The sequence below is a fragment of the Podarcis tiliguerta genome (assembly GCF_965153285.1).
Source record: "Podarcis tiliguerta genome assembly, chromosome: 16".
NCBI lineage: Eukaryota > Metazoa > Chordata > Lepidosauria > Squamata > Lacertidae > Podarcis > Podarcis tiliguerta.
This window is the reverse complement of record NC_139549.1, coordinates 19,676,086-19,702,902: the sequence shown is the minus strand read 5'-3', so window position 1 is coordinate 19,702,902 and position 26,817 is coordinate 19,676,086. Positions and strand designations below refer to the sequence as shown.

Here is a 26,817-nt window from a genome sequence, read left to right as displayed (position 1 = left end):
TCCAGCACAGACTCAAGCCCCAGCCCCGGCTCAGCTGGTTCTGGAGGCGGGGACTCCTGTGCAGCCTGGGATTCCTCAGGTTCAGCCTCCGAGTCCAGATCCCAGGCCATCACACAGCCACTGATAGCCCTCTCCTCCATGAATTTGTCTGATCCTCTTTTTAAAGTCGTCCAAGTTGGTGGCTATCACTGCCTCCTATGGAAGGGAGAGCTGTCGTTTCTTTTACCTGTCCTGAATCTTCCAGCACTCAGCCTCACAGGGTTTTCATGAGTTCTGGTATTAGGAGAGAGGCAGAATCATAGAATCATAGAATTGTAGAGCTGGAAGGGACATCAAGGGTCATCTAGTCCAACCCCCTGCAATGCAGGAATCTCAGCTAAAGTATCCATGACAGATGGCCATCCAACCTCTGCTTCAAAACCTCCAAGGAGCAAGAGTCCACAGCCTCCCGAGGGAGACTGTTCCACAGTCAAACAGCCACCGAGACCATATAACACCAGTCCTGAACAACCTACATTGGCTCCCAGTACATTTCTGAGCACAATTCAAAGTATTGGTGCTGAACTTCAAAGCCCTAAACAGCCTCAGCCCAATATACCTAAAGGAGCGTCTCCACCCCCATTGTTCAGCCCAGACACTGGGGTCCAGCTCCGAGGGCCTTCTGGCGGTTCCCTCACTGCAAGAAGTGAGGTTACAGGGAACCAGACAGAGGGCCTTCTTGGCAGTGGCAACCGCCCTGTGGAACACCCTCCCATCAGATGTCAAGGAAATAAACAACTATCTGACTTTTAGAAGACATCTGAAGGCCGCCCTGTTTAGGGAAGCTTTTAATGTTTGATGTTTCATTGTGTTTTTAATATTCTGCTGGGAGTCAGCCAGAGTGGCTGGGGAAACCCAGCCAGATTGGGGGGGGTAGGAATAAATTATTATTATTATTATTATTATTATTATTATTATTATTATTATTTATTATTATTATTATTATTATTATTATTATCCTACTGTCTGAAAGTTTTTCCATATGTTTCATCATAATCTCCTTCCTTGTAACTTGAAGCCATTGGTTCGAGTCCTACCCTCCAGAGACATTCCACTGTCCAACATGCGACAGTACGTTTTTCCTGATGTTTAGGTCGGGCACTTGCTTTCCATGCACAAGGTCCTGGGTTCAATCCACAGCAACTCCAAGTTAAGCTGGAAGACAGTCCTGCCTGGAACCCTGGATAGCCCCTGCCAGAGAGTACAGACAATGGCCAGCGGGCAGCCTAGCATGAGAGTGGCATGCCCAGCAGGCATGTTCCTGCTGGGAGCACATTTATCAAACACCCCTATCATTTCTTTCCTGGAAATTACAAAGCTAAAGGGATTTTTTTTCCCCACTTAGCCTGGGACTTGGACATTTGCCAGTCCCCTAAACGGTGTGGAGTGCAGGTGTGTGCTTAGTGTTGCAATAAAGCAGGATCGTTGTGTACCGATACCTGACTCGTTGTCTAGCAGATGGCTCCTGAGCAAACTGGGACTTCTTGAGAAGAGATAAATAACAGGCTTTTTCCCCCCAAAGGAGGCTTTTGAGATCATTGGGTTCAGTGACTTAAGACTTACTGACGTGGAAAACTCCTATTAAGGCTCCTTTTTTTTTTTTCCTATTGCAAGTTCGCACCTGGGCGCAATCTCTCCTTCCCAGTTCCCATAAAGCCAGAATGAATCTGCAGCTGCCCTGTGTCAAACAGATGATGGAGAAGAAAAGAGCAAGAGCTCAGAGAGCCTTTCATATGGGGAGAGACTACAATGTGTGGGGCTTTGCAGGGGGACGAGACGAAGTGGGCTGCCCTTGAGACTGACCCAGAAACTCCAGAGGGTGCAGAATGCCATGGCGAGACTCCTTACGGAGTCTTCACCACGGGATCACATTCACCCAGTGCTATACCAACTGCACTGGCTCCCGGTGGAGTACAGGATCAGGTTTAAGGTGCTGGTTTTAACATTTAAAGCCCTATACGGCCTAGGACCCTCATACCTATGGGACCACCTCTCCTGGTATGTCCCACGGAGGACCTTATGGTCTTCAAATAAAAATATCTTGGAGATCCCAGACCACAGGGAGGTCAGGCTGGCCTCAACCAGAGCCAGAGCTTTTTCGGCTGTGGCTCCGATCTGGTGGAACACTCTGTCACAAGAGACTAGGGCCCTGCGGGACTTGACTTCTTTCCGCAGGGCCTGCAAGACAGAGCTGTTCCACCAGGCCTTTGGCCAAGGCACAGTCTGACTCCCTCCTTTGGTAATCCTCATGGAACTCTAGCCCAATGGTTGCCATTAATTTGATTCTGAATTGATTTTAGAATGAATTGATTTTAGAATGTATTTCTATTACTTGATTGGTATTTTATGTAAACTGTGTTACTTTTACTGTTGTTAGCCGCTCTGAGCCAGGCTTCAGCTGGGGAGGGCAGGATATAAATAAAATTTTATGATGATGATGATGATGATGATGATAAAGGTTCACATTACATGGAAGGGAGCAAGAGCACAGAGAACATAGGAAGAGCCTGCTGGATCAGGCCAATGGCTCACCTCGTCCAGCATCCTGTTCTCCCAGTGGCCAACCAGATGCCTGTGGGAAACCTACAAGCAGGACCCAAGCACAAGAGCCTTCTCCCCTCCTGTGGTTTCCAGAACCTGGGATTCAGAAGCATCGCTGCCTCCAGTCGTCGAGGCAGAGCACAGCCATTGTGGTTAGTGGCCATCAAAATCCTCCTCCATCCATTTGTCTAATCCACTTTTACAGCCATCCAAGTTGATGACCATTGCTGCCTGCTGCAGAAGTGAGTTCCATAGTTTAACTCCGTGCTGTGTGACAAAGGACTTTCTTTTTTCTGTTCAGAATCTTCCAATATTCATTGGCTGTCCATAAGTTTTAGGGCAGGCTTCCTCAACCTCGGCCCTCCAGAAGTTTGAGATTACAATTCCCATCATTCCTGACCACTGGTCCTGCTAGCTAGGGATCATGGAAGCCAAAAACATCTGGAGGGCTGAGGTTGAGGAATTCTGTTCTAGGGTTATGGGAGATGGAGAAAATGTTTTCCCTCTCTGCCCTCTTCATGCAATGCATAATTTTATGAACTTCTATCCTGTCACTGCTTTCTTGCCTTTCCTCTAAACTGAAAAGACCTGAATGATTCCACCTTCCCGCATAGAGGATTCACTCCACCCTCTTGGTCATAAGAGAAGTTTTTGCCTTGAAATACAAGAGGTTATCCCTTCAAGCTGTCATGAAAGCAATTCGAGACAGACCAAGGAAGTACTCCTTCATGAAAGACACTTTCAGACAACCCATCTGATGAACATCCGTCCTGGTTCACTTGCACAAAGTTAGCGTTGGCATTTGGAGTTTAAATGCTCATCAGAAATGGAACTGAATACTGAACAAACAAACAAAAGTTTCTGCTTGCCAGCAGAAGGAAAGCAGAGAAGGAGCCAGTTTAGCCTCTCGTGGACAGCAGTCCCACAATCCAGGGGAAGCCACCAAGAAGGCCCTCTCTCATGTCCTCACCAAATGGGATTGCAAAGGTGGGTGGGACTGAGAAAAGGGTCTCCTCTGGACAACTCAAAGCCCAGGCAGGCTCATATAGGATCATACTGGCTGGCTCATACAGCCAGGAAACATTCCTGGGCTCTCCAACTTTCTAATGGAGCTTCAGTCATGTATATGGGTCTTGCTTGGCTATTCCTGGGCTGTGCTGGATCCCAGATCCAGCTGGAATTGCTGTTGTTCCTGCCATCTTCCCCAACCATTGTCCCTGAGACCAGTATGGTGGAAGGGGGTGGTGGTAGGAGATGCTGCTTAACATGCCATAGAAATGGTCCATGACGGCCAGGGCTAAATGATTCTTCATGCAAGATCAGAGACTGGTACCGGGGAGCTGTGAAATGCCACCGATCAATGGCATTCTCTTGTCTCGGATGCGAGAAATGATGAGCGGATGTCAAGCCAGGTTCTGGAAGCATCTAACAGAGAAGTGATGATGGGGGATGATTGATGGGCAACAGCCACGTGAAGAGAGGCGAGAGGCAGAGGGCTTTCTGCTGCTGTGCAGAATATTAGCAGCAAGGGACACCATGATAGGGATAGCTGCAACCCTGTAGCATTCGGAGCTTTTTAGTTTAGAGAAACGTCAATTAGGAGGCAAGATGTTAGGATTTTATACAGTTATGCATGGCAAGGAGAGAGTTTTTCTCCCTCTGCCATAACACTGGAACTTGTAGAAATCTGGTGAAGCTGGAGACTGGGGACAGATGGAAGAAAGTTCTTCATGCAGCACATTGTGAAACGAGGGAACTCGTTCCCATGATGACCACCAAATCGGAATGCTTTAAAGGGATTTTAGACAAATTCACGGAGGAAAAGATTACTGATGACAACCAGCCATAATGACTATGCTCAGCCTCCACTGTCAGAGAAAAGGATGCTGCACTCAATGGGATATTGGCCTCATCCAGCAGGCTGTCCTTATATTTCTTACATTTACTAGTCAAATCTGATCAGGAGGAATACTGTGTCCAGTTCTGGGAGTCAAACTTTAAAAGAGGGGCAGATTTAAATGGGTTCTGAGCAGGGCAATGGGCATGGTTAGGGATATGGAAAACAAGTCCTCGTGAAAGCTCATCAGCATTTCCGTGCAAATTTTTCCTAATGCACACATCTTTAATGCAATTTCCCTAATCTACACCCTTTTTTGAAACGCAGTTTCCTTAGTGCAATGCATTTCCGCATATTGTTTTTACCAATGCATGCATTTTAGTGCATACCGTACATTTTACCCTATCAGATGCCTTTTGGTACTCATGGCTTGGCTGCAGAACAGCACTGCGAAATCCAGAGGGGTTACAAATTTGCGAGGACGGCTGCTCACAACCTGTTTCAGGAAGTGCAAATTAAGGACGTTTCAGTGCAAAAATGAACCTGAATTTCTCCCTCCATCCCTAACCGTTCCTTGCCTTTCCTCGAGAAAATGGGAGCTCGTTTCTTGCAGCTTCCGTCCGCGGATGCCGACGGCAGCCCCGACAAACTTCTGCTTTGACTGCGATGCTATAATCCCCCTCTCCCTCTTGCTAAGCAGGATAAAAGGAATCACTGCTCCTCACAAGATCAAGGATCACTCCAGGTGGCAGGAAGTTACAACCAGTCAACAGGCTTTTTTTTTTTTTTAGCACTAGCATGGAAGAGAGGGTGTAAGCAAGGCAGAGATGGGACCATCAGTTTGTAGAGAATCCTCAGGGATGCTCATTCATTACTGTCCCCCAAGACACAACTCTCTGGGGACTATTCCGCACGCTTGCCTTCACTGAGCAGCAAATGTTTGAAACTGCCTGGGTGTGATGGATTGCTCTTCCTGTCCCCATAAGGCATAAAGCTGTTCATCACACCTTGCAAGGAACTTGGGAAACTTCATTTACGGTATACCAGGTCAGGTCAGACTATTTATCACGGAAGGTAAGGTTACCGGTGGCTACAAACCCATGTTTTTATTTTATTTACTAAATTTGTATACCGCCCTATACCCATAGGTCTCAGGGTGGTTCACAACATAAAATCACAATATAAAAAACACAGAACACATCATAAAAACAAAGGCAGCCCAATAACCAGCACCACCCTTTCCACCACACTTTTACCTTACATGAGACTGTTTGCGTGATTGTTTTAAAGGGGGGGAATACCAGGAGAATCCAGTCTGCCTTAAAGCATCCTAGATTACCTAAATGAAATGGCTAAAACTAGCCTGCCTAAGCTTCCTTTTAAGCTTCAAAGGGATGCACTCTGCTGAACTCACAAATGTGAAGAAGGATAATATCTAATAAAGATATTCTCTCCTGGCATCTATACACATCCCCACCCCAGAATGTTCTTCCTTTCTTGCTTCAAATGTATGTTGGAAATGTAAGGAGAAGGAAGGCACGTTCTACCATATGTGGTGGACGTGCAAAATAACAAAAGCATCCTGGGAAATGATATATAATGAGTTGAAAAAAATGTTTAAAATAACGTTTGAGAAAAACCAGAAGCTTTTTTTACTAGGAGTCCTAGATGCAGAAATACCAAAAGAGCAGAAAAGACCATTTATGTACAGTGGTACCTTGGGTTATAAACACCTCGGGTTACAAACACTTCAGGTTACAGACTCCGCTAACCCAGAAGTAGTACCTCGGGTTAAGAACTTTACCTCAGGATGAGAACAGAAATCGTGCGCCGGCAGCGCAGCAGGAGGCCCCATTAGCTAAAGTGGTGCTTCAGGTTAAGACAGTGGCGTAGCGTGGGGGGTGCAGGGGGGCCGGCCGCACCGGGCGCAACATCTGGGGGGGCACGCTCGCACTCGCAGCTCTCTGCCCCTACCTGGCTCACTCACTCTCTCTCACTGCAGTGCTGGCTGTGCGAATCCGATCCAAGCCGCCGGGTCGCCGCCCACTGTGGAGGGGAGGGTGCCAGGCGTGCGGTGCGGTGCGGGGAGAGAGCGAGGGACTATCTGGGGGAGGGACAGTGCAGCGGGGGGGCGCAAATTACTTGCCTTGCCCCGGGTTAGGGGGCGCAAATTACTTGCCTTGCCCCGGGTGCTGACAACCCACGCTACGCCACTGGGTTAAGAGCAGTTTCAGGTTAAGAACGGACCTCCGGAACAAATTAAGTTCTTAACCAGAGGTACCACTGTATGCAACAACAGCAGCGTGGGTGCTACTGGCCCAGAGATGGAAAGACGATAAAGTCCTGACCAGAGATGAATGGTTGATAAAGATGATGATGGACTTCGCTGAAGTGGTGGAAATGACCCGGAAAATCAGAAACCAAGAAGATAGAAACTTTAATAAGGATTGAGGGGGGATTTAAGTTACCTAAGAGAACACTGTAAACAACTAAAAACTTTGGCAGGATTATAGCAACACTTATAATGTATTAAAGACTAAGGTAAAAATAGTTTTTTTAAAAGAAAGCTGAAGAAATCATATGATGCAGTAGAAAAAGCTTGATAATGAAAGGGGGAGGGGAGTCTAAGGGTTTAGGGAATCCTACATATTTATAATTATGATCACTGTTTGAATTCAAATGTACGTTGTAAAATTGAATTTTAAAAAAATATTTTTTAAAAAATAATGTGCTTCCTTTCACCTCTGCAGCAACATTTAGGAATGCTGCTTATGGCCTCGAAAGCACTAAACAGCCTGGATCCAGGCTATTTGAAGGACCACCCACTTGTTTCCAAGCCAGCCTGCTAATTAAGGTCACAATAACAGGCTGCGCTTCACCTTAAAAGGTTAAGCTTTCTACCTTGAGCAGATTAGCAATGTTTGTTTCTTGCAATTATTCAGATCCTGCCTTCCAGAATACAAATCTTTTCAAGGCCACTGACAAGTCATATCAACTACTAGGGGCTGCTGCCCCTGTTCGCATTGCTCAGCCCCTGTCTAGCCCCACATGCCCTTGCCAACCTTTGACCCTCTCCCTTGACACTTCGCCCAAGCCTCCCAGCCCCTGACAGCTCTTTCAGTCCCCACACATCCCCACACAGCTCCTCCCTGTCTCTCCGTCCCTGCTTTGGTCAAACCTCTCCTGTGGTTTAAAGCTGCCATTAAAAAGCCTGGCTTCTCTTCTGTTTCTCGCCCACCTTGTGCAAATCCAGGATTGTGACAAGGCACTACAAACTCTGCAATGGGGGCTGTGCCTTATATATTTTTAGACAGACAGACCGCAGACAGATGTGGGGGCACTGTGGTCTAAACCACTGAGCCTCTTGGGGTTGCCGATCGGAAAATAGGGGGTTCGAATCCCCGTGACGGGGTGAGCCCCAATTGCTCTGTTCCAGCTCCTGCCAACCTAGCAGATCAAAAGCACACCAGCGCAAGTAGATAAATAGGTACTGCTGTGGTGGTAAGGTAAATGGTGTTTCCGTGCGCTCTGGTTTCCGTCACGGTATTCTGATGCACCAGAAGCAGTTTAGTTATGCTGGCCATATGACCTGGAAAGCTGTCCGTGGACAAACGCCGGCTCCCTCGGCCTGAAAGCGAGATGAGCGCCACAACCCCATAGTCAGCTTTGGATGGATTTAGCCATCCAGGGGTCCTTTACCTTTACAACAGCTATATACAGCCTGGTTGGGGGCAGGATAATCTAGCTGGAGCAAGTCTTGGTGGATGTTTTGCTTCTTTTCCTCTCTCCACTTCTCATGGGGCAGTACATGATCCTGTGCAGTGGAAGGAGCTAAAGCCCAAGCCCTTTCCCATAGCAGTGCCAACAATCTTGGGAACTGCCTGCCTCATGATGCACATTTAAATCCTATTCCCTTCTCCCTTTCACTGTAGACTCAGGGCCAGAGGGGCATTCTGCTATGGCAAGATAAGTGATGTACCCCCTTCTGATGAAATGCTATCTGATTTATTGTATTTCTTGTGTTTTTATTGGATTGGAAGAAGAAGAAGAAGAAGAAGAAGAAGAAATTGGACCATTTGAATAAATTGAAATAATAATAATAATAATAATAATAATAATAATAATAATAATAATAATAATAATTTGTTGTTGTCATTCTTATTATTATCATTAATTGCCCAATTTTCCTCCTTAAGGTCCCATAGAGTGGGTTGCAAAATTAGAAACAGACTATTACAGCACAATATTAAAAGCAGTTCACCAATAATAATAATCACAAGAACCTCCCAGGTTGGGATAGTCATTTGAGGGGTCAGTTAGCAGCCATGCCCCAAATGCAGCTTCCAGCCAGCCACCCAAGCTATGGGTCGCACCTGAGTCTCTCCTCCCACTCTGCCCTGGGCCCATTCCTCTTTCACACCCTCTTGGCTTCCCGCAATACGCAGGAGGCAGGCGCTCGCTCGAGCCTCTTTGTTCAATAAAAGATTGAAGCAGCGAAGCAAAGAGCCGTTTGCCCTTCAGGCATGTTGTTCCCAAATTAATTTTATGCTGTGGGTGGGGGGGAAATAATAATAAAAAGATGCAATTTAATGGATGGGGGAGGAGAGTTACTGGCAAGGTTGACTGGTTTCCACTATGTTTAATTCAGTGCTGTGTTACCTTCCGATGCTCAGTGGATTCAACAAAAAGGCTTTCCTGGGGGAGGGAAAGAGGGAGGCAGGAGGCAGAGCGCAGCTCGTACTCTTGCCGTTTCTCCTCCGCAAAGCAAGCCCAGGAAATGAAAGGGGTCTTGGTTCTTCAAAGCTCCGGGGGCCCGATCAAGAGACCCGTGGGGCCACACAGAGGCTCTGGGCCTGAGGTTGCCCTCGCTGGCTATCTAAGACCCAGCAGGCCTTTTTACGAAGGACATCAACCATGCCAGCAACGTTCTAGGTCACCCAACAGGGGAACGAGATTTGAGGTGGGGACTCTTTGTGAAAACCCTCAAAGCAGCATACCCTCCAAGCGTCCCAATTTTCCAGGGACAATTCTGGAATTACGAAAGCCACCCCAGCTTCCAATTTGGTCCCTATTTCTTTTTGTAATTCTACCAAAGAATAAAATCAAACCAAATCGGGATTAAGGTTTTCCTCAGGATGGTGGGGGATGTTTATGCTGCGTCCTGGTGATGGCACTTGCCCTTCTTTCGATAAGAAATGCTCTGCAGGGGAGGGGAGACGACTAAAAATGGGGGGGACAAGGAGGGTCAGTTGGGGGGAGTGAGAAGTGTCCCTATTTTTGCCTGAGGAATGTTGGAGGGCATGAAGCAATCTAATAATCAAGCAGTATCTTTTATCCCTTTCCTCTTTGTCATGTGCTTTACTTTATTCGCATGCTTTTATCTGATGCTGGTCTGCGACTGTAATAAAGTTTGATGAAGATGAAACAAGTGGTATATAAATGTTGTGAAAGGAAGTGAAAAGAATGCTGGCAATCAGCACTTAAGGCATGGGTAAGCAAACTAAGGCAATCGCCTTCTAAATCCGGCCCGCGGATGGTCTAAGAATCAGCATGTTTTTACATGAGTAGAATGTGCACTGTTGTTTAAAATGCATCTCTGGATTATTCGTGGGGCATAGGAATTCGTTCATTTTCCCCAAAAAATTATAGTCTGGCCCCCCACAAGGTCTGAGGGACAGTGGACTGACCCCCTGCTGAAAAAGTTTGCTGACTCCTGACTTAAGGCAACAACGGCATGTGGGGCACTCCTAGCTCTGCAGGTGGAGATGTTGTGTGACATAAGGACATCCAAAGAGCCTGCAGGATCAGGCCAATGACCCATCTAGTCCAGCACCCTGTTCTCACAGTGGCCAGCCAGATGGGAAGCCCCCAAGCACTACCACCCTGCAGCCATCTGCTTTGATTCTTTGATTTAGTAGCCATTGATAGCCTCATTCTCAATGGATAAAATAATAGGAACATAGGAAGAGCCCGCTGGCTCGGTCCAATATACACAGATGTGCATAACGGCATTATGATACCAGCAGTTTTATTTTCAGGTCTTTCACTAGGGATCCCTAGCATGGAATTTGCCTTTTTCACCCTTAAGCAGGACCCAGGCAGAAGAGGCACTCTCCCCCGCAGCTCAGAAACTCTCAGGGCAGCTGATTCAAACTGCCTTGCTGCGCTTTGAGCAAAAAGAACTTGGGGGAGAGATAAGCCGTCCCATGTTCTTGTTCTTCTGAGGGGCAAGACCGAAAGCGGGGAAATTTCCTTAGAAAAAGGAAGCTCTTCATATCAAAGGCTTGCCAGTTAATTATTGATCCCTTTGCTTGTCCTAGCTCCCCCCAGGATGGTAGAATTTCAAGGTGGAAGTCTCACTGATCTATTATTCCCTTTTCTGTTGCACAAAGTGTAACTTCTTAATATGCCACAGATTATAAAAAAACGGGGATTCTTTGAAGGGAGTGCTAACAAACCGAACCAGAACTTTTCTCCTTGTTCCTTCCTCTCAAACACACAAGGCAGACATAGCTCCAAACTCCAGAATCTCAGTGACTTCTGGAAACTAAAGTTAGAAATGGAGGAAGCCAGACGAGATGCGGGAAGCAAATGAGAAAGCCGTGCCAAAGAGGAATCAGTGATCAGCATCTGAAATGAGCCTTTTGTGCTGCAGGGAATTGCCAGAATCTTCACGGCATGATCATAAACATTTAGGCGGCAGTGTAGGAGGCTGGTTCAAAGCAGGAGGGACTAAACTGTGTTCCTTTGACTGCCCCTGGCCTCCAGCTTCCATAAACCCCAGTCAGCATGGCCAGTGGTCAGCGATGATACAGTCCAGTGACATCTGAAAGGGTCTCCCACCCTCTGCCTTAAGTATCTTGTACTAGGATGAGGAAGACTTGGGTTCAAATTCCCTTCCAGCAATTGCGCTCCCTCTTTCGCCTGGAGCTAGACACATTTCTCACAGCTTGATCCACCTCGCAGGGTTGACGTGAGGCTGAAAGCAGAGAAGGGGGTCCGTGCTGGGTTTGCTTAAGTCCCTGAGTTGTTGTTGTTGTTTAGTCGTGTCCGACTCTTCGTGACCTCATGGACCAGAGCACGCCAGGCACTCCTGTCTTCCACTGCCTCCCACAGTTTGGTCAAACTCATGCTGGTAGCTTTGAAAACACTGTCCAACCATCTCGTCCTCTGTCGTCCCCTTCTCCTTGTGCCCTCAATCATTCCCAACATCAGGGTCTTTTCCAGGGAGTCTTCTCTTCTCATGAGGTGGCCAAAGTATTGGAGCCTCAGCTTCACGGTCTGTCCTGGGAAAACCATAGCTTTAACTATACGGACCTTTGTTGGTAAGGTGATGTCTCTGCTTTTTAAGATGCTGTCTAGGTTTGTCAGTGCCTGAATTATTGGAGGATAAAGGTAAGAGGCTCTTAATGAAATCCCAAGCTTCTCTGTCCCCCTCCATTTTTTGCCAAATCATCCACCATCCCTGCGTGGGACATTATTGCAGTCAAACCAATAATTCATGCTTTGCCAGGTGGGCACATGAAGGGGCTGAGGCTCTCGGAGCTTTCCTGTAAAATTGGCTAGAGGGAACTCTGTGAGATCACTTCCTTTGTCTGCCTTGGCAGGAAGCTGTAACGCTATATCCTTCCTTCCTTCCTGGGCAAGCAACCTCTTTTTTCACAATGCTTCCAAGCTGACCACACGTGCATGTCTGAGCCCTTCACCTCAGACACCATTTTTGAACTTACATTTTGTGCTTTTGTAACTTGTATAGTACTTCTAAACCTGCCTTCATTTTGCTACTGTAAGTACTGCTTCAAGACGTAGAGTATGTAAGTAAATACTGCTTTTATTTCTTCACAAAACAATGTGTGTGTCATTGTTATTTTTAAGAGGGAGAAAATGGGTAATACCAGGGAAACCCAGTCTGCCTGAAAGCATCCTAGATTATTGTTTCTAGAAGGTTAAATCAATATTATCTTCCAAGTTTAAGCTGCAAAGGATGGTACTCTGTTGATCTCACTAATGTGAGCAAGGAAGGCTAATAACAATATATAATCTCCTAGTGTTCAAATCCATTCCAACATCATGAAAACATTAAAAACATTAGGATTTTTCCTCAGTCAGCCCCTAAACCTTTTGCCTCCTCTCCAAATTTTCCCATTATTGCTGCTCACTACAAGATCTCCATCACTAGGCCAGAGTTTGAATCCCCAGTGAACCATGAAGCTCCCTGGGTGACCTTGGGTCAGTCACTGTCTCTTAGCCTGCCCTACCTCACAGGGTTGTTGTGAGGATAAAACAGGGAAGGGAGGAGCCATGCGTGTCACATTGAGCTCCTTGGAGGAAAGGTAAGATATAAATGTAAAAATAAATAAAATAATTAGAGCCTGAGTTCCCTCCTGGAGCTACAATTCCTCTTTGTGGGGGACTCTGGGAATTGTAGCACTGTGAGTGGTGTCCTTAAAAATTCCTAGCCCCCTTGAGGAACTGCAGTTCCCAGGATGCTTTGCAAGGGGGGAAAGCCATGACTGTTTAAAGTGGTTTAAGCATGCTTTAAATCAATGGCGCAGACAGGGCCTAAATTGACAAAGGCTGTGGGATGTAAATAAACTGACTGTGGTGATGACCGCACCATCTGCTTAACGTCTGACCCCTGACATTGCCTGTTGCTCCCACCGCCAGCCACCCCAGCGTCATCCCAGTTGCACACAGGCATCTCTGGATTCCAGCTGGGGTCACCATGGAGACGTAAAACCCTCATCCAAATCCGCAATCATGGCTTCGCTGTTGAAGAAGTGGCGAGAGAAGGTAAGACTTCTCGCCGGGGGAGGCCGCAGAAGTGCCTCTTCACAAACACGCGGGTTGTGTTTTTTTATCAGAAAAAGAAATAAAATAAAAACCACCTCTGCTCCTCTCGACAGAGATGCCACACAGCGATAATTAACTGGGATTGCATACCTGCAGTGCGCCAGAGGCCAGAGAGTGTGGGTAATTGCAGCAACGGCACCGTCATATCGACTAAGTGGGCAGCAGTGGAGGGAGGGAGACTGGGCAGGGCTTGTGCAAAAATCCCCTTTTTTCCTCTTCAGTTGGTAAAGATGGGGGAGAAATAGGGTTCTGCTTGCATCTTCATGAGAACCCACTGAACTCATCTTTCCCAGAAACAATATGTACACTGAAATACAACCATCCTTCGACATCCCCACTTCTCTGATTTTTACAATGCAGCTCCCCAAGTCCCCAGAAATGTGGGCACACAAAATATGCAAATATTTGTATTTTTAAAGAGTTGGGGTTTTTTATGGTATAATGTATCTGTGTTAATGGTTTTGTTGTGTTGTGAGTCACTTGGGGACCTCTAGGTAACAAGCAACTAATATGAAATAATAATTATATTTGGGAAAGTAACCTACGGAGAATGCTGCTTGCAAAAGAAGTGCGAAATTAAGAGAAATGCATGCTAAAATGGTAACAAATTTTGAGAATGTAATAAGAGCATTGTGTTCTCATAGTGGCCAACCAAAGGCCTACGGGAAACCTGCAGAAGGACCTGAGCTCAAGAGCAACTCTCCCCTCCTGTAGTTTATCGCAACTGGTGTTTCAGAAGCATGACTGCCTCCAGCCATGGAAGTAGAGCCAAGCCATCATAGCTAGTAAAAAGGTAAAGGGACCCCTGACCATTAGGTCCAGTCGTGGCCGACTCTGGGGTGACGGTGCTCATCTCACTTTATTGGCCGAGGGAGCCGACGTACAGCTTCCAGGTCATGTGGCCAGCATGACTAAACTGCTTCTGGCGAACCAGAGCAGCGCACGGAAACGGTGTCTACCTTCCCGCTGGAGCAGTACCTCTTTATCTACTTGCACTTTGATGTGCTTTCGAACTGCTAGGTTGGCAGGAGCAGGGACCAAGCAACGGGAGCTCACCCCGTTGCGGGTTTCGAACCTCCAACCTTCTGATCAGCAAGTCCTAGGCTCTGTGGTTTAACCCACAGTGCCACCCGCGTCCCATCATAGCTAGTAGCCAGCAGCAGACTTAGCTTCCTCCGTGAATTTGTCCAATCCTCTTTTAAAGCCATCCAAGTTGGAGATAACTCTTTTAAAAATAAAAAATAAAAATCTTCAAACAGTTTTGAAATTATGGCAAATGCATTTAAGACTGGGGCGAAATGAATAAAAGCAAGAAAAACTGAAACGGACAGCGCCACGCATCCCTTCTCATCAGTTTCTCCTGCTGAAGCTGGGTGCCCTTTGCCCCTCCCAAACATACACCTCAGGGGAGCTGGGATTGGCTGCCCTTGATTCACCAGCACATTTGCAAGCGGCTGCTGCCCTTGAGGACTGCAGTTTTAATGGTGGCTGCAGGAGAGGGGGAGAGATCTTAGGTCTACCATCACCACCCTCTGTTTCTGTCAGGGTTCAGGGAATCCGATTCCTCCCACGGTGGGGAGCCAAGAATTAGATGATAATAATAATAATGATAAAAATAATTTATTATTTATACTTCGCCCATCTGGCCGGGCTACCCCAGCCACTCTGGGCTGTTTACAACAAAATATTAAAATACTGTGATACATCAAACATTAAAAGCTTCCCTAAACAGGGCTGCCTTCAGATGTCTTCTAAAAGTCTGGTAGTTGCTGTTCTCTTTGACATCTGGTGGGAGGACGTTCCACAGGGTGGGTGCCACTACCCAGAAGGCCCTCTGCCTGGTTCCCTGTAACTTGGCAAGAAGAGTTCTTACCAAGTCTTTTATTTAATATACACAGGCTTTGAAAAGTGCCTCTCTTGCAGTAATGGCATTGCACCGAGTAAAGCCCCACCCCCTCCATCTCTCCTATTATACGCCATCCCTACGTTGGCAGATCTGTGCTTTCTGCCTCTGAGCTCTCTGTTCACCTACTTTCCATGCCTGCCGGGTTCTGGGAGAAGGGGGGTCTAGGATGCTTTCGAAAGACACTGATTCTGTCAGCTGTCTCTCCCCTGGTGCTTCTTTCTCTTCTTCCTGCTCCCCTCCCAATATTTCCCAGCTTCTCCCCTCTGCAGCCTTCGAACCAAGACCTTCTGCAAACCACTGTTCTAAATCTATACTGTCTCCCTCTTCTCTGGGAAGTGCAGGAGAAGGGGGGGGTCTCCACCATTCCTCCTCAGTCCAGTCCCTGACATTTCCCCTTCCTAGACTGCCTCATTCATGAACCACAGGAAGAGATCAGAAGTAGCCACTCCTGGTTTTAAATGAACTACCGTCCCAAGTTCTGTCCAGACTTTGGGAACTCTTAGACAGACAGACAGACACACACACACACAGCCAGATTCATAAACTACACTTTAACCCCAACTTATTTGGACTAACCAGACTTTTCAATTAATTTCTGAAGTGGCCTGATGTGTAGCTTCTAACTCATGGGTAGGCAAGCTAAGGCCCAGGGGACGGATCCAGCCCAATCACCTTCAAAATCCGGCCCACGGACAGTCCAGGAATCAGTGTGATTTTACATGAGTAGAATGTGTGCTTTTATTGAAAATGCATTTCTGGGTTATTTGTGGGGCATAGGAATTCGTTCATATATTATTATTTTTTCAAAATATAGTCCAGCCCCCCACAAGGTCTGAGGGCCAGTGGACTGGCCCCCTGATGAAAAAGTTTGCTGAGCCCTGTTCTAACTGCTCAAGACTTAAGGACCGTCTTCTACAAAACGAAGCCAGTGGGTTACTGCTTACAATAATGAATTGTGTTGCCCAAATTACAGCTGTTGACCATAATGCCAAGGCCTGGAACATTAGTCCTGGAAAGGTTCCTTGGGCTTTCAGAAATCCCCCCGTCCGTAATCATCAACAGAGCGGTGGCCTGGAAAACAGATGAGGCTGAGAGGAAGCGCCGGTAATATATGAAAAGCACCTTATGACTTCCTTGGGTCTTTTTTAAGCATTTCGTGATTGCCAATCACCATCAAGCCAGAAACGCAAAGGCTAATTAGAATATTCTGGTGCTCCAGAGAACCAGCGCTGGGTCATTTAGACATTAAACCAAAAGGCCTTCAATTCCCAATAAATTTGTAATAAAATAACCATCTCCGTTGATTGAGAAATCAGAGGAAGGGAACAATAAAACCATACAGGGAGCGCACAGAAGCCCCTGCTGCATTCTGCTGATCCCTATTAATCAACGTCTGCAATTGGTATTTACCGAGCAAAATAACAAGTTGCTGGCTATGGTGTACAAAGACCTGTACACAGCTGCATAGCGGCAAAGTCATAGGTGCAGGGTCCCATCATGAGTCCTGTGGGGCAGCAGATCAGTCCACAGGCGTCACTGCCACTGTGGCAGCAAAAAGTGATGCCGTACTTCATGGGTAGGCAAACTAAGGCCCAGGGGGCCAGATCCGGCCCAATCACCTTCTAAATCCGGCCAGCGGACAGTCTAGGAATCAGCATGTTTTTACATGAGTAGAATGTGCCCTTTTATTTAAAATGCAACTCTGGGTTATTTGTGGGGCATAGGAATTAGTTTATTTTATTTTTTTTCAAAATATAGTCCGCCCCCCCCCCCTGCTGAAAAAGTTTGCTGACCTCTGCCTTACTTGGAGGCCAGATCTGCTGCCCTTTGTAGATCCTGCTCCCTGAAGCAGTTGCCTCACTTGCCTCGTGCATGGGCCGGCCCTGTAAGCAGTATTTGCCACTTTATGAACAGTTGTGGCTTCCCTCAAAGAATTCTGGGAGCTGTATACTGTTAAGGGGGCTGAGAGTGGTTAGGAGACTGGTGCTATTGGGACAAGTTGAGGTCTCTGGACAACCTTCAAGGGCAGGCCCAGATAAGTCTGGTCCCCTTTCTTCTGGGGATGGGAATGAGGACTCTGAATCAGAATGGGAATCGCCTACGGGACCAGCCTCAGAAACACAAAACCAGTCCAGGGTCTCAGTGCTGTGGGATTTTGAACCCAAAATTAATAAATCAATAGTTTAAACAACAAACAGAACAACTTTGATATTTTCTTAAATATTCAAAGCATTGGGATATTTAGTACTGTATATTTAAACATAAGCGATGGTCAGAGAAATTGAGCTTTTTTTTTTGCAGAGGTCCCCCAAAGTTAGAGCTGCCATATTTCAAGACGTAAACATCTGGACAGCCTTTTCAGAGCGATAGCACAAAAAGGTTGTTGAGCTTTCTTTTGGCGATCATCCCTGTCCCCTGTCCCCCCACCATCCGCCACCAACCCACCTGGGCCCAAACCCGAGCCCAGGCCACCCAGGCCAGAGCCCAAGCCCAAGCCCAAACCCCTGTGCTTTCACCATCCATGTTTAAGACAACCCCCAATTTCTGACTATTTTTTTAGCAAAAAACATCATATTATACACAGGACTATCAATGGCTGCTGGGCATGATGGCTATGCTCTGCTCAACTGAATCCTGGTAGCTGGAAGCCATAGGAGGGGTGTGCGCTCTCATGCTCAGGTCCTGTTTGTGGGTTCCCACAGGCATCTTGGTTGGCCACTGTGAGAACGGGACATTGCACCAGATGGGCCATTATCCTGATCTAGCAGAGCTCTTCTTGCATCCCTCATCCCTCACAGCAAAGCCCATCCTTCCCTGTACTCAAAACCAAAGTTCGCAACGGAAAGCGATGTAAACTGCAGCAGGAGCATCTGTGCGATTCTGCAGGATAGAAGTGGGGGGGGGAGACGCCCTCCCTTTAATGCGCTAATTATGATCCCGAAAACACTAATGGGATTAGAAGGCAAGATTCGGTGGCTGCCTCCTGAAAATCATTAAGCCCCATTAGAGTAAATTAACCTCCACTCTTCCACCGAGGAGCTTCTGGGTCTTTTCCAGACATCTCTCCTCCCTGCCTAGAAGCAATGAGCCCTTGGTTGGATGCCGGGGTACCAGAACACACTTTGATATTTGTTTTCTCTCCCCTCGATTAATTTAGCTTAATAAACTCCGCTGCCTACGGGGGATTCTCCTCTTGGAACCGGGGCTTGCAGAGGGGCTGCATCTCGCTAATTGTAAATTAAGGTAGCCTGACCTCGAGCGCCAGAGTCCCGCCGAAAGGGAGAAGTCGAGAGGGGGAGGTCTAGCCGGCTGGAACAGAGCTTGCGGGGGGGGGGGGCTCCAGGGTCCCCTTGCGCAATTAACAACTGGAAATGCTTGATTACCTCCCATCCTGGTTGTCGCGCCCAGAGCCTCACTCGAGCTCACCTGAAACATTTAATTACAGAGGGGAAAGGAGGCCTCAGACTCCCACACCAGGACACAGAGAGAGAGAGATCTAATTAAATGGTGGCAATGCTTCAGACATCCAGAATGAGCCACAAGAGATGGGAGAAAGACTTCAGACCAGATTCAGGAAGAGAGCAAAAGGAGAGTCTTCATCAGAACTGTAAGGCAGAGCTGGGGCACCTCAAAGTGGACCCCAGGCATCACTACCTGGCCCCTGGAATTTCGCCCAGGCCACACCCTGCTTCGCATCCTCCTTGGGTGTTTGTGCCTGAATAGAATATGTCTTTGTTTTTTGTTTTTGTTTTTTGAAAAAAGGTTTTCGTTGAACGATTTTTGCAAAAGCTGGGCCCTGCACCACCAAGTATAGTTAAAGGGACCCCTGACCATTAGGTCCAGTCGCGGACAACTCTGAGGTTGCGGCGCTCATCTCACTTTATTGGCTGAGGGAGCCGGCATACAGCTTCCGGGTCATGTGGCCAGCATGACTAAGCCACTTCTGGAGAACCAGAGGAGTGCACGGAAATGCCGTTTACCTTCCCGCCAGAGCAGTACCTATCTATCTACTTGCACTTTGATATGCTTTTGAACTGCTAGGTTGGCAGGAGCAGGGACCGAGCAACGGGAGCTCACCCCATCGCGGGGATTCGAATCACCAACCTTCTGATCGGCAAGTCCTAGGCTCTGTGGTTTAGACCACAGCGTCACCCGCATCCCACCACCAAGTATAAAGTACCCCTGCCTGTACGGGCCAGTCGTGTCTGACTCTAGGGTTGTGTGCTCATCTCACTTAAGAGGCCGGGAGCCAGCACTGTCCGCAGACACTTCCAGGTCACGTGGCCAGCGTGACGAAGCTGCTCTGGCGAGCCAGCACCAGCATCACCAAGTATACTTAATAGCTAATCCAGATTTGGAACTTAATGAACTATCTAGCTCGATCAAGCATAAGAACCTAGGGGGAAGCGCTGCTGCATCAGACCAAAGGTCCACCCAGTCCCGAGTCTGGAATCCCACAAGAGCTGACCAGAAACTTCTGAGAAACACACCAAGAAGGCAAAAACCCTCCTCTGGTGCCTTGCAGAAAGTGGTAGTCAGTGGGACATCTCCTCCTCAAGAGGCAGTTTACACCTCCTGTATCAGGGCTGGATAACTTTTCTCAGCCCAAGCGTCGCATTCCCTTCGGGGGGGGGCACATGTGAGCTGTGGGTAGAGGCAGAGGCAGAAGTGGGAAGAGCAACAGATAGGAATGTCACCTTTGTACAGTAGGCTAGCTTCTCTGCAGAGACTTGCACACCCTTCTCTATCCTCCATCCAGACAAGTGGCAAGTTTATTTCCAGCCAGGATAAAACACTTGAGCCGTGTGTGAAGCAGAGCTAGAGAGGTGGTGTGCCTGGGGAGAGGGCCAGATGGGGAGGCTTGGGGGCCGCATTTGGCCCCCACCCCTGAGGCTCCCCACCCTTGACTTAAGACCTCAGTGAGCCACAGAACCTAGCTGGAGCAGCATGGTAGCCTGTGTGCGCTTGTATGTGGCCTGAATGGACAGGGAGCTGTCCATGGTCCTGATTTCCTGTCCATGGTCCTGATTTCCAAGCTTCACCAGCTATGGGACTTGTTGTCTGCAGCAGGCCATGCCTACAACATGCAGACTACTACTATGTGGTCACCCACAAGGGCCCTTGCGAGGCAGGAGTGGCAGGGTGTGGTTGAGGAGAGGGTGCAGCCTGGAGAGAGCACCAAGGTCTAGGCAGAGAGGCCTGAAGTGCTGTATTTGGCCCCTGGGCTGGCAGTTCCTCACCCCTGTCCCTGCACAAAATAACAAATGTTTTCACCAACAAAGAAACAAGAGAGAGAGAGAGAGAGAGAGAGAGAGAGAGAGAGAGAGAGAGAGACTACATTGATTGACAACTTTTTGAAGTGCAGCGAGAGCAAGAGATGGAAAATATCTGTAATGGCTGAGAGAAGGGACAGAGTAGCTGGGAGGTGCTCCCCCCAACCCACAACGCCACCCCTGTTGATGTGGAACAGTTCATTAGAAGGAACGGAGAGCCCTTCTCCTCTGGGGAGGCCACATTCGGACCTAATGAGCTGGCAACCCCATCAGCGTCCCAGAGTATGTGGCACTGCCAAGCTCTGGTGGCTAAATGGCCTGCGTCCTGCTCGTTTGAAAGAAACCGATTCACGAAATGGAAGGCAAAAGGGTTCGTTATCTTTACATCCCATCTTTCAATGACAGCCAAGGGGCGCAGGTGGCAGCAGCCACAGAGAAGCTCCCGGCATGCAGCTCTGACCGGCTACCTCTCCTGGTCTCGGTGGGGTTTTCACCTTTGTATACTTCTCTGTCCAAACTTTGCGCCTTCTTTGGGTTGTTCCTAAGTCCACAGCCAGCCTATAAGAGCACTTGAACCAATAGAAACACCTACAAATAGAACTGTGCAATACCAAGTACCCTGTCTCCCCCACCTCATCACGTAGAGGTGGGTACGTGACCAGCAGGCCTACTCTCCCCCAGGCTACTGTTCCCAGAAACTAAAGCTCTCATTTACGAAAGAAAGAAACATATACACAGTATATATAAATTGCGACGGTGGTGGTGCTGGTAGAAGTAGCAGTATTTTAATGCTGGAAAGTGCTACATCAATGTATTGTTGTCATCAGTAGGTCCATTGCGGATACAGGGATTACAAAAAGAAGAAGTAAAGGACCCCTGGATGGTTAAGTCCAGTCATAGGCTGGGGCTGTGGCACTCATTTCGCTTTCAGGCTGAGGGAGCCAGCATTTGTACACAGACAGCTTTCTGGGTCATGTGGCCAGCAGGACTAAACCGCTTCTGGCACAACAGGACACAGTGACAGAAACCAGAGCGCACAAAAACGCCGTTTACCCTCCTGCTGCAGTGGTACCTATTTATCTACTTGCACTGGCATGCTTTCAAACTGCTAGGTGAGCAGGAGCTGGGACAGAGCAATGGGAGCTCACTCCATCATGGGGATTCAAACCGCCAACCTTCTGATCATCAACCTAGCACCCCCCCACACTCCATGGGAGACAGGTCCACCTCGCCCTTCTCCACCCGTGTTTTCCATGCACATATTCCCTCCTCGGTCCACTTACTTGGGTGTGTGAGACTCATCCACTCGATTGCCCAGCTGGAATTCATGGGACTTGCTGCGGTGCAAGGTGGTGAATCCTGGGAAAAGGTGGATGAGTTTCCGGGAGGATGGGGGTGGTGTTCCCGGGGGTTTCACCTTGTTCCTCCTCCTGACCGGCGGTGTGCCTGGTGGTGTCATGGTGGTGACGATGTTAGGGGTGCGTGGCGGGGTATGCGCAGCATGCCGCTGCCGCGGGGAAGGGGGCAAGGAGCGGTGGCCAGACTCCAGTGGTGGGCACAGCCCTGGGAAGCCTTCCACGGTCAGCCTGTCCACATGGGCATACACCGGTCCATGCGGCAAGGTCGAGTGGCAGTAGTGCTGGATGCATTTGGACTGAGCTTTGGGGCTCGGAGAGAGGTGGGTTCGAATCCACTGCATGGATTCCGATTGGCACACGGGGTTGTTCTCCTTGCCCGTCTCAGTCGTTGCCGGCCACTGGATCGTCCAGTCTTGCTTGGAAAGGCTACCACCTGTACAAATGGGAAAGGGGGGGAATCATTGTCATGCACACACTTGAAAAGCCGTGGTGATTTAACAAGAGGAAATCTATGCTACACATTTAAATACATTGAGAACTTATTTAAACTGTCAATGCACCCAGAGGGAGCAACCCAGGAAACCTTTTTCCTTCAGTGTCTCATTTTTTCCCCCAGTCCCAAATTATCCAGTTTGCAATTTAAAATTCTCCAATTCTCCAATTTCCAATTTTAAAAATACAAAAAAAACTCATCAAGATTAATCGGCAATTTAATGCAAATTTAACTTTTTGTGTGCGCAGTTGTGACTACAGCACACATTTCTGCAAGCTGTTTCCCGATATATAATGCAGTTATGCGTATTCGTTTCATGAACATAGGCATAGGATTTATTCCGATATACACATTTCTGTATGTAAGTTTGACAAATACGCACATTGTTGCAAGCCAACAATGCATTTTGGTACGTCCTTTTCACAATGCATACATTTGGTTTTTGCACTTTCCCCTATAGCATTTTAGCAAGGCGTTCTGTGAAGCACCTCCCCACCCATTTAAAAGGGGGTGGGGCTTGGGGAGAAGGGAAAGGCTTGGGGGGAAGTTGTGAGGGGGGCAGAGTAATTGAGGTGTAAAGGGAGGGAGATTTGGTCATTTAAAAGGGTAGCTGGAGTTGGTGAGCAGAGTGAAGCTGGCCCAGTAGCCAGCATAACTAGGCTCCATGAACGCCTTTAATCCCACTCCCCCCTCCATCTATCTCAAGCACCCCACACGCCACCATTTCCTGAATCCATTCAGGAAGGAATCCTAAGAAGCACTTTATTACCCAAAAGTACTATTGCACAAAATAATAGACTCCATCTCTCTCTCCCCCCAGTGAACCCAGGCTCTCCACTCCCAGCACTTTTGATCCAACGCCTCTTAAGAACTCATGAATAAAAAGGTGATATTTGCATTCTAAAAAAGAAGTCCATAGCGACCCCGACTCTTTATTATTATTATTATTACGCCACTCGGGATTATTAATTGATAGCCCTGTTATCTCCGCATCCTTTTCAAGGAAATCAATTTATTTCAAGCTCTTGAGAAGGGAGAGGGAAGGACAGGCAATGAGCTGCAGGACAAAAAAAGGAAGAAGGGTTGATTAAAAGGAGGGTTTTTTCAGTTTTTAAAAAGTGTGACAAGGCGGGGGGAGGGATGTCTTTGGGATTGTTCCCTCCAAAGCTGGTTAATAAAAAGAAAATCAGTCAACGGGAAGAGGGAATGAAAGGAGAAGTGGTGCCTGTGCAGAGCTCTTTGTCTCGGCTGCTAATGCAGTAGGATGTTTCGAGAGAGGCTGAAAGGGGTCTGGTGCAGAGACGGAGAGAGAGAGGGAGAGATCTGGTGGAGTTTGAGGGGCTGGACTGATTGGGAGTGGAAAGCATTAGCAGATCAGACAAGTGAGTCCTCCAAAGGAAAATGAATGGGAGAAAGAAGCTGCAGAAAGACTTGGAAGTGAATTTGGGCAGCTGACAGAGTTAAGCATCAAGGAGAAGTGCCTCCTTGCAAAAGGAGGACTGCCTCTGATCCCAGAGGAATCTGAATCAGCCTGTTTGGATGCCGGAATGTCCTCAGCGCTCTCTGCCCACCTGGGCAATCGGACAGCCGACAAAATAGCATCCTAGTCTCTGAGGAGTTGGCTGGCAACTCAAATGAAAAAGAGACCCCTGACCAGTCTTGGCAGTCTTGTGAGTGCCCCCTCCAGATGTTTTGGACTGCCACTCCTGCTGTGGGGAGCACCAGCTTGGCAAAGGCTGCTCTAGGCTGCTTCTGCAAAGACCCAGCTCAGAAGAAGGCAAGCAAGGCAGAAATACGTTATGCTACGTTCCTCTCCAGTCAACAGACATCCTGTATTCCCATTGCCTTGCAGGTGCCGACAATCAGTTGACTTGCCTTGCCAAATCAGCTGATCGGAGGTGCCAGATCAGTTGATCAGTGGCACTTGCTAAACCCCATCATTTCTTTGCAAGTGCTGATGATCAGCTGGTTGGTGGGTCCTGCAAGCCCCTGCTTTCGGCAGGGAAGCAGTGCCTTTACCTGTCCCACAGCGGACATGATTAATATGATGCAAGGAATAGAACAGGTGAATGTTGCTCATCCAACATGGCTGCATGGGCCAAATGGGGGAGCCTGGAGAGTCTAAGAAGGCCCATTGGGCAGAGGTTCCCCACTGCTGGCCTGCAAAGCTCCCTCCAGCTCTATGATTCCACATCGCAATACCTGGGACCACTTCTGAACTGCACGGTATTTGAAGGGGGGAGGGTGGCCCTAGAATTGTAGAGTAGTCCAACCCTCTGCAATGCAGGAATTCTGCCCACAGCCATCCCTGGGTGGGCTTGAACCACCAACCTTCTGCTTAACCACCAGACACACTGACCCATTGCGCCACAGCCTCTCCTCACTCTCCAGCCAAGACGTCAAGCAGTCTGGGGACGTGACGAAGGCAACCATTTCCCATTTTGCACAGAGCCTTCCAACCCCAATCAATCCAACTGAGGTGAGTAGACTTCCCCACCCTGCAAAATAGCAGCTGATTGTGATGCAATAATTGGAGGGCCAATCCCTAACAGGGACAAACTCTTGCAGTTCTTGGTCAGTAGGAGATGATTATCCAGGGAGAACACCTTCTTCGGCAAGATTAATTACCACATTGCTAATTAATTATGATTGATGGTTGCTAAGCAGAGGTGTGGAGCGACTGAGAGAAGGGTAGCCCAACGTCCAACCAAGAAAGGCTCTTCATATCAGAGCCCAATCTGGGGTCATTAAACCCCACAGCCCAGGCTCCAGGCATGTCCTTGCCATTCCCTGCATTCATTTATCTGCTCTTTTATTTTGATGGCTGTGTCATTACATGATTGATGAGCACCCTCGTAAAAATAACTTGATGCTTCTCACAGTGCGTCATGCCTAAAAATATCGAAGTAGAGTTTGGGGAGCCCATTCTCAGCTAATACCTGCTCACACAAAAGCATACAGGATGCTTTTCAGAGACTCAATTTTTGGCATTGTTGAGCCGTCACAGACCCGGAATCGGTGTGTTCAGATTTTTGCATCCTGCCACCGTCGGCTGTCAAACCTCCTTGGTGGATTTTCATAACATTTGTGTGTGTGCTGTGCCCTTGGAAACGCCAAAACAAGCACGTAGAATACATGTCTATCTCAGCTCAAAGAAAATGTGCATAGCTTGGTGCGAAGGTGGTGGAACAAACCCTCTGCTGCAGGGTTGGATGAGTTGGGTATGTTCAGCCTGGAGAAGAGAAGGCTGAGAACTTGTCCACACTTACTTTTCCTCTGTGCTTTCCAGCATTAAAGCTCTGAGTCTTGTTTTTGCTATCCCTGAGCAAACCATCTTTACCGCTGAATTGGAGCAAACAGCGATCTGTGAATTGCCATTTGTTTCACATCAGCTTTAAAGATTGAGCAGCAACAAAAAAGAATACTTGGACATGAAGATTGAAAGCCTGGAAAGCACAGGTCCAAAGTGTGAAGAAGCCCTGCGTGTTGATATGAGAGCCATCTTCAAATATCTGCGAAGGGCTGTCACATGGAAGATGGAGCGAGCAGGTTTTCTCATGCTCCAGGGGGCAGGACCCAAACCAATGGACTCAAATGACAAGAAAGAAGATTCCAACTTAATATTAGCAAGAACTTTCATATGGTAAGAGCTGTTGGACAGTGGAACAGACCACCTGGGAAGGTGGTGGCCTCTCCTTCATCGGAGGCTTTTAAACAGAGGTTGGATGGCCATCTGTCAGGGATTCTGGGATGGCGGCTAACAAATTGAGATTGAATCCTGACAAGACAGAAGTACTGTTTTGGGGGGGACAGGGGGTGGGCGGGTGTGGGGCAACTGAATGGAGCAACTGTGCCCCTGAAGGACCAGATGCGCAGCCTGGGAGTCATTTTGGACTCACGGCCATCCATGGAGGCGCAGGTCAATTCTGTGTCCAGGGCAGCTGTTTACCGGCTCCATCTGGTACGCTGGCTGAGACCCTATCTGCCCACTAGACTGTCTCGCCAGAGTGGTACATGCTCTGGTTATCTCCCACTTGGACTACTGCAATGCGCTCTGTGTGGGGCTACCTTTGAAGGTGACCTGGAGATTACAACTAATCCAGAATGCAGCAGTTAGACTAGTGACTGAGAATGGCCGCTGGGACGATATAACACCTGAGAGATCTACATTGGCTCCCAGTACGTTTCCGAGCACAATTCAAAGTGTTGGTGCTGACCTTTAAAGCCCTAAACGGCCTCGGTCCTGTATACCTGAAGGAGCATCTCCACCCCCATCATTCAGCCTGGACACTGGAGTCCAGCTCTGAGGGTCTTCTGACAGTTCCCTCCCTGTGAGAAGCGAAGTTACAGGGAACCAGGCAGAGGGCCTTCTTGGTGGTGGCACCCGCTCTGTGGAATACCCTCCCATCAGATGTCGAGGAAATAAGCAGCTATCCTATTTTTAAGAGACATCTGAAGGCAGCCCTGTTTAGGGAAGTTTTTAATATTTAATGCTGTATTGTTTTTAACACTTGATT

At 48.0% G+C, this 26,817-nt stretch overlaps 1 protein-coding gene across 2 annotated transcripts in view; it reads right to left on the bottom strand.

Moving 5' to 3' along the window:
* The window catches only part of KSR2 (kinase suppressor of ras 2), a gene marked incomplete at its 3' end in the record, with an annotated part of 182,392 nt that overhangs the window by 111,761 nt on the left and 43,814 nt on the right, over positions 1 to 26,817 (bottom strand). The window contains exons 1-2 of one of the 2 annotated variants that reach the window (XM_083417454.1): positions 24,660 to 24,755; positions 21,733 to 22,240 (exon numbers count right to left, since the gene is read on the bottom strand). In XM_083417454.1, coding sequence (XP_083273580.1) covers positions 21,733 to 22,240; positions 24,660 to 24,663 — 512 coding nt within the window. In that variant the 5' untranslated portion in view covers positions 24,664 to 24,755. Of the gene's footprint in view, positions 1 to 21,732; positions 22,241 to 24,659; positions 24,756 to 26,817 lie in introns of those variants that run through there. The other variant, XM_083417455.1, reaches the window with a different exon arrangement.